Source organism: Octodon degus, unplaced genomic scaffold (assembly GCF_000260255.1).
Source record: "Octodon degus isolate 3935 unplaced genomic scaffold, OctDeg1.0 scaffold00226, whole genome shotgun sequence".
NCBI classification, from domain to species: Eukaryota; Metazoa; Chordata; class Mammalia; order Rodentia; family Octodontidae; genus Octodon; species Octodon degus.
The window spans coordinates 2,230,674-2,238,159 of NW_004524802.1; the positions used below are offsets into that span (position 1 = coordinate 2,230,674).

The window sequence follows — 7,486 nt, forward strand, 5'->3', positions numbered from 1 at the left end:
AAAAAAACAAAACAAGGAATGAGAAGGCTGGGGATGTACCCAGCGGCATAGCACTTCCCAAGTGTAAGGCCCTGGGGTCAGTCCTTAGCACTGCAGAAAGGAGAGCTAAGTTCAAAACCTAAAAGCTTTAATTCATGGAATGTGTTCTGTGCTCTCCTCAATCAAAGCCCACTATCCATAGGCACAGGAGAGCCCCACAAGGCCACAGAGTGGAGGCCAACTCAGCCACCTTGGAGCCCTGCTGCAGGTGCCTGCTTGATGCACTATAGATCTGACTGAGCTCTGCTGCCAGCACACAGTGGCCCGAGGATGCCACTACTGTCACCGACAGCACCTTGACACCCAGCAGCCGTGGGTTGGCAGCTCCAGCCCCAGTCTTCCTATTTAAGGTGTGTGTGATTTTGGTCATCAGCCAGATCCTCTTTGGGACCCAATTCCACGAGTCTACCTAGAGATCATTCAAGTTGGTCAACACACTTGAAGAGACCAAACATTTATGGGACAAGCACCTTTTCCAAAGTCTTCTAGCAAGTGTTTAACACTAAAATATTCTTTAAAAGAGAGCCTGGTGTGGTGGTGCATGCCCGTAATCCCAGCACTATGGAGACTAAGGTAGGAGGATCATTGAGTCTGCAACCACCCTGAGCTACAAAGTGAGCTCAAGGGCAGCCTGAACTGCATAGCAAGACCCTGTCTCAAAAATAATAACAAAAAGAAGTGATGTGAGATCTACCAAAACAGGAACAAGAACTGAAACACACAGCATTTTGTGTCACACCCCACCTGGTGAAAGCTGGTCAATGACCAGCTGTGCCCAGGGGCGCAAGGAGCCAGCCACTCACCTCAAAGTTGTACTTTCGCATGTGGCTGAGGCGGCGGCAGTACAGGTACAGCATGCCGATGCTGCTGCCCACAGCGATGTAGTCCCCATTGGCATCAAGTGCCGTGAGGTACACCACCAGGGAGCGGAAGCCCTTCTGCACCTTGGCAGGGATGGCATTGAGGAGATGGTACAGCGGGCAGAACTCGCGGAAGGTCACGGGGTCCGGCGTGGATGCCATGGCCACGGCTCCTGCACAAGGTCTTCTGGCAGGAAAGGGGATGTGTGCTCGTCATCAAGGGAAACCTGGGGGCTGCAGAACAAAGCATTGCAATCCTTCAGTGCCCAGCCATGCCATCAAGGGGTGATGCTTAATGGTAAGGTGGTGAGGACACTGCCACACTCGCACTGCACACCTACACTTCCAGCTCTTGGGAGGCTGGGGCAGGAGGATTGCCCGCTGAGTCTGGGCTCCATAGTGAGCTCAAGGTCAGCCTGCACTACATAGCAAGATCCTGTCTCAAAAAAGAAAAACAGAGGCCGGGGAGATGGCTCAGTAGAATAAGTGCTTGCCTGGCAAGTGCAAGTGGCTGAGTTCAATCCCCGGTTCTGCAAAAAAGCAAAAACAAAAACGAAAACAAATAAAAAACTGGAAACTAACTAAAGCACCCTTCTTCAGCAGAGCTGAAGCTCTGGAAGGCTTAGAACTCCGCCCAAGGCCGCATGACTTAAGTGCCCCAATTCACAGGCTGCTGATGCTGGTCCTGCGCAGGCCACACACCAACAACTTTCTGAGCCAGCCGGGGTTGGTGACAGGTCCCTGCTTCAGAACCTTGCACTACACAGGTGTTCCAGAAAGCTGTGTGCGGCCACATGATGCAGCCATCAGCATATACACAGCAGCTATCAGGTGTCCTAGTGGGCAGTCACCAAAAGGCCACCACACCAAACAGACGCACAGCAACACCAGCCAACGCTGCTCCTCAGTGGAGCCGATGCTAGCGCCCGACTCAGGAGCTCCTCCCACGTACCCCTAGGGAGGCTCCATGCTGTTGCCACACTGCACATGAGCCAGACCCCATCTGGACCTCACTGTCCATCTACACATGCAGGACAGCCACAGGAAGTGGCAAGGGGGCTGTTGCCTACGTACACCCACGCAGGTGATGCAACAGCACTTACTTAACTTAAAAACAGTATTTTCCTCTTACAACAGTTGTCACTGCTCACTATATATACACACAGAAAAGTACAAAGCTGGGCATGGTGGCGCACACCTGTGACCCCAGCACTCAGGAGGCAAGGCAGGAGAGTCTCTGAGAGTTCAAGGCTACTTTGGACTACATAGTGAGACCCTCTCTCAAAAAACAATGAAGAAAAGTACAAGATAAAAAGAGTCACTCATAATCCATCATGCAGATGCACCATATGTAAGCTGTGTCATTATGCTATATGTGTGTGTATATGTGTATATACAGACTTGATATATAAACAGCTATAGATGTGTGCACACACATATATAAGAGCCTTTCACTTAAATCAAGAGCATTTTCCGTTTCACTATTATTAAATATTCCCCTAGAACAGGGGTGGCAAACCTTTCAGTGTTTAACAAAGAGCTCACTGCAGCACCCATACCATAGCTTTGCCACCACTGCCCTAGAACATGATTTCTTTTTTTTTTTCCGCGGGGGCAGGGGAAAGCGTTGAGACAAGGTCTTGAGATGTAGTTCAGGCTGGCCTTGAACTCCCTATGGAGCCCCAGCTGGCCTCAAACTCATGGCGGTCTTCCTGCCGTAGCTTCCCAGTGCTGAGATTATAGGAGTGAGCCACTGTGTGTGGCTTAGAACATGATTTTTAATGACTACAGAAAAAAAAAAAAAATCAGGCTGGGTATGGTAGCACACTCCTGTAATCCCAACATTCAGAAGCCTGAGGCAGAAGGATCCCTGTGAGTTTGAGGCTAGCAGGGGCTGCAAACTGAGTTCAAGGTCAGCCTGAACTGCACCGCAAAACCTTGTTTTGAAAAGAAAAAAAAAGAATAAATGGAAGAACAGAAAGTCAGAAAAACAAAAAGAGAGATCAAGACACACAGTATGTATAAACTAAAATTTTCTCAACCAAAATATTTTGCTTCCCTATCATAAATACCACAGAGAGAGACGCAGGAATATTTTAGGGATGCATGTCAACATGAAAATCTTGAGCTGCTTAATGTCTTCCAAATGGTCTTTCAGAGAGGACACATTGATTCATGGCTCCCTTGTGGTTTGGCAAAAGAGCTTGTGCCCAACACCCAGGGGAGTTGGGCACCTAGGAGGCGCCAGGTGGACCCTCAGGCATCTGTGCACACATGGGGGTCTCAAAGCCAGGCCTGTGCCCTTACACAGAACTCAGGTGGAGGGCTGAGGCAGGAGGGCTGCCATGAGTTCAAGGCCAACCTGGGCTACACAGGGAGATCCTGCCCCAAAGCGAGCAATGGGCCCCAAAGAGAGAAGGCTGGGGCGCAGCGTCCTGCCCTGGGGAGGCCTGGGAGAAAGTATTTATTTTTATGCATTTAGTACAGGGTCTACAGGGTCTCACTGCACAGACCAGACTCATAGTGATCCTCCTGTTTCCAGCCTCCCAAGCGCTGGGATTACGGGCTGCATCACCACGCCCGGGCTCTTGGGCCAGCATGCCCGGGGCACGTGCCATGCCAGTCCCTGCATCTGCCTAAGCGGGCGCTTTAATCAGCTGAGCTATCTGGCTGGCCTGAGGAACATGTTAGAGGCAGCAAACGCTCCGTAGTGATGGGGACATCACGCCTCCCTCGGCCCGTTTGCACAAAATCCTGGGCTCTGCTCCCCTGACCCCTGCTCCCAGCCCCACCACCAGTAAGCTGGCCCTGTCACTCATGGGGAAGCAGCACAGTGAATGGCCTGGGAGTGGAAAACCCCAAGCTCCAATGTCAACACCGCCCTACACGACTTGGCGGACCTAGAAAAATTACTAATGGCTCTAGACCTGCATTTAACTACCTGTCTGAAAATGGGTTGGTGAAACCCACACCATTCCAGCGGGATGGCTCAGGGGACTAAGCTGCTCCTGCTTAGGCAAGTGCAGGGATCAGGGTTCAATCCCAGCACCACACACCATGCCAATCCCCCCATAAAAAACAAAAACAAACAAAAACCCTACATCATAAGCATGTACATAGTTTAAATGGCTAATGTCTAGAAAATGTTTAGCCTTTTGGCTACTTAAAAAAAAAAAAAAGGTTTTTCTAAATTGCTCAGACTAGGGCTGGGGAGACAGCTCAGTAAAATAAGTTCTTGCCTGGCAAGCGCAGAGTCCTGAATTCAATCCCCCGTACCGCAAAAATAAATAAATAAATAGATAGATAGATAGATAGATAGATAGCTCAGACTGGACTCAAACTTGTAATCCTCCTGCCTCAGCCTCCTGGCAGTGTGGGATTATGGGCATTGGATATCTGGCTGCATGTTTGTCTTCTACACAGCTACTTGGGCCATGCTGTCTGGCTAGAAGAGGGACACAGCTCCAAGTTGCCTCTCTCCTCTCCATTCAATCACCAGGTCTGTTCACTTTAGTTCCTAATACAGCGATGGAGACCCAGTGCCCAAATCACAGCCCCAAACCCACTTATTTATTGCAAAATGCCAGCCCTGCAATTAAATCTGGAGACGGTAGTTTTAAGTTTAGGAAAAACAACTCATATATTAACATTTGGCCGAGGGAGCCAGTCGCCTCTTGCTTCTCTACCCTGCACAAAAAGCCGTTAATTCAGTCTCAGGCCACACTCCTATACACACATCTCACCCTTATCATCTGGTGAAGGTCCCATGTCCAGACCTGATTTACACGGCTGGCTGGCCGGAGGGTTAAATTTCCAAGACAAAATTCCAGGACACACCTAACCGAGGCAGAACTGTTTGATCTGCTGGCTGATACGCTCCCCAGCAGCCAGTGAGTCTCCTGAGAATTTCCTACCTCAGCTACTGCTAGTTCCTCTTCTGAAATTCTCTTTCTTAGCCAGACCTGGTCACACACACACCTGTGATCCTAGCACTCAGGAGCCTGAGGCAGGAGGATCAAAAGTTCGAACCCAGCCTGGGCAACTTAGCAAGGCCCCATTTCCTCAAACTGACAAGTTCCAAAACCACCTGATTTGCTGCTGCTCACTGACAGCTCCATAATCCCATATGAGGGGTTCTCTGGTTGGAGTAAGGCTAGGAAGATGCCGGGTGCCTGCCGAGACACAGCCTGTGCCCCACCGGCTCACCGCTCTGCTAGACGAGGTACTAGGCTGCCATGGCTGGAGGGTCTTGGTGGGTACTGCGCAAGGTGTGGACCCCTAGTGCTGTCTCTTTGACACAACTGTGCTCCTACTACAACCCAAAGCTACTTCTAAGGACACAGGGAGTGCGGGGACCGGCATCCGCTTGGATTAGAACCTGTCCTGGGGTAGCTGTGCAGCACTGTGGTAGAAAGCTTGCTGCTGCAGAGGCCCTGGATTCCCATTCCTAGAACCACAGAACAGAGAACAAAACCCTATCACAATTCTACAGCAGTAACATATAACCAAAATTTGAATCAAAACTGTTGTTCAGGGGCCGGGGAGATGGCTCAGTGGAATAAGCGCTTCCCTGGCAAGTGCAAGGGCCTGAGTTCAATCCCTGGTTCTGAAAAAAAAACAAAAACAAAAACAAAAAACTGTTGTTCAGCCAGGAGTAGCATGGCATACACCTACAATCTCAGCACTTGGGAGGCTGGGGCAGGAAGATGGCCGCAAGTTCAAGATCAGCCTCAGCACCTGAACTACACAGGGAGACCTTGTCTCAAAAACACACCACAGGACTGGAGATGTAGTTGAGTGGCACAGTGCCTGTCTGGCAAGTGAGATGCTCTTAATTCAATTCCTAGTGCCCACACACAAAAAATTAATTCAATTCCTAGTACATACACACAAAAACTGTCAAAAATAAAAATAAACCTAGGGGCTGGCATATAGCTCAGTAGCATAACACCTGTCTGGCTGGTGTAAGATCCTGAGTTTAATTCCCGGTACCAAAAAATAAAAAAAGAAAAGAAAAATAAATGAGGGCTGGAGAGATAGAGTGGCAGTCTAAGCGCCTGACAAGTGCAAAGACCCAAGTTCAATCCTCAGTACCACACGACATGCCAGCCCCACAAAACTGGGCAAGGTGGTGCACACCTGTAATCCCAGCGCTGGGGAGGCTGAGACAGGAAGATCACTGAGCTGTGTATCGAGACCCTGCCCCAAATAAATAAAGATTTTTAAAAAGTTAAAGATAAAGAAACACTGGGGGTGGTGAGATGGCTCAGTGGTCTAAAGCACCTCCTTAGAACAAGCTTAGCAAAGCACAGGGACCACGGTTCAATCCCCCAGCACCACATGTCAGCCAGCCCCGCCCCCTGGTGGGCTGAGCTGGCCACACACACAAATTAAATAAATAAATAAATAAATAAATAAATAGATCATTTATAGAGAAGTGGATACACCTCGAAACTACCTTAAGTGAAATAAATCAGATACACAATCTTAAATGCCACATGGTCTCTCTTATAGGAGAAAGTTAAAATATAACAAAGAGCAAAATAAAACATAGCCAACAAGAAGCTGGGGGACAGTTTTGTCAAAAGGGGAAGATGAGAAGATGGAGGGAGCTGGCATGGTGACACAGGTCTGTAATCCCAGCCCTGAGGAGGCTGAGGCAGGAGGGTCACTGTGAGTTGAAGGCCAGCCTGAACTTCATAGTGACACTCTATGTCAAAAAGACCAATGACAGTGAGAGAGAAAGACAGAGAGAGAGAGAGGACAGAGGAAGGGTGGGAGGGAGAGAGAGATTCTGTGCACACAGCAGCTCCACACAGGAATAGAAACATTATGCACTGCGAACGAGGACTCAGGAAAAACTGCGCGGGAGGAAGACTGCGGCTCCGACCAGGCCTCAGCGGCTACAAGGGGCTCCAGCGGCTTCACCCCCAGGCTGCACCACTCCTGGGCGCTGGGCTTACATCTCCCAAAGTCCCCTGCTTGAAGTTTCTAAGGTCCTGACTGCCGGGAGGTCATCACCCCAAGTGCCACTGACCACCCCAGTAGTCCTGGAAAGGCTGGAGCCCCAGATTCTGCCAACAAGCGGAACAAACAAGAGAATGAAATTCTGAATCGCAGTGAGAAAGGGGAAGGACAAAGAGCAGAGAAGAGGTGAAGGCGAAAGGATAAACCAAAGCTCAAGTCTGAGGACCACGCGGCGGCCAGGGCAGAGGACGGCAGGCAGGCGGGCCACCCCTCCTCAGGACCGCGGCGCCGCCAGCGCCCAGGCACAGCCTGGCGTCCCCTGCACCGTCCCCAGCGAAGGGCCGGCCTGGCCGTGCCCCAGGGCGCCCCATCTCTGAGCCCTGCTCCCCCTGCACATCCCGGGCCTTGCAGCAGGACGGGGGTCGCTCACTTGTCCACTTGAGCACACTTTCTGGACACCCACCAGGGTCAAGGCCTGCGGCGGGCAGAGATGGGGACGCAGCCCGGAGGTCGGGGCAGGCCCGCCGTCGCCGGCTGGCGGCCAGCAGGAGGGACGCGAGGGCGGGGCGGCCGGCAGAGGGCCGGGCCGAGGCGTCCGGTGGTGGCTGCTGGCGGGGGCG

General features: G+C 51.1%; 1 protein-coding gene across 2 annotated transcripts in view; it reads right to left on the reverse strand.

Moving 5' to 3' along the window:
- The window catches only part of Tecpr2 (tectonin beta-propeller repeat containing 2), a 73,347-nt gene extending 65,917 nt beyond the window's left edge, over positions 1–7,430 (reverse strand). For both annotated transcript variants that reach the window (XM_004645398.2, XM_023705680.1), the window contains exons 1-2: positions 7,330–7,430; positions 843–1,133 (exon numbers count right to left, since the gene is read on the reverse strand). In XM_004645398.2, coding sequence (XP_004645455.1) covers positions 843–1,061 — 219 coding nt within the window. In that variant the 5' untranslated portion in view covers positions 1,062–1,133; positions 7,330–7,430. The remainder of the gene's footprint in view (positions 1–842; positions 1,134–7,329) is intronic.
- Between the last annotated feature and the right edge of the window lie 56 nt (positions 7,431–7,486).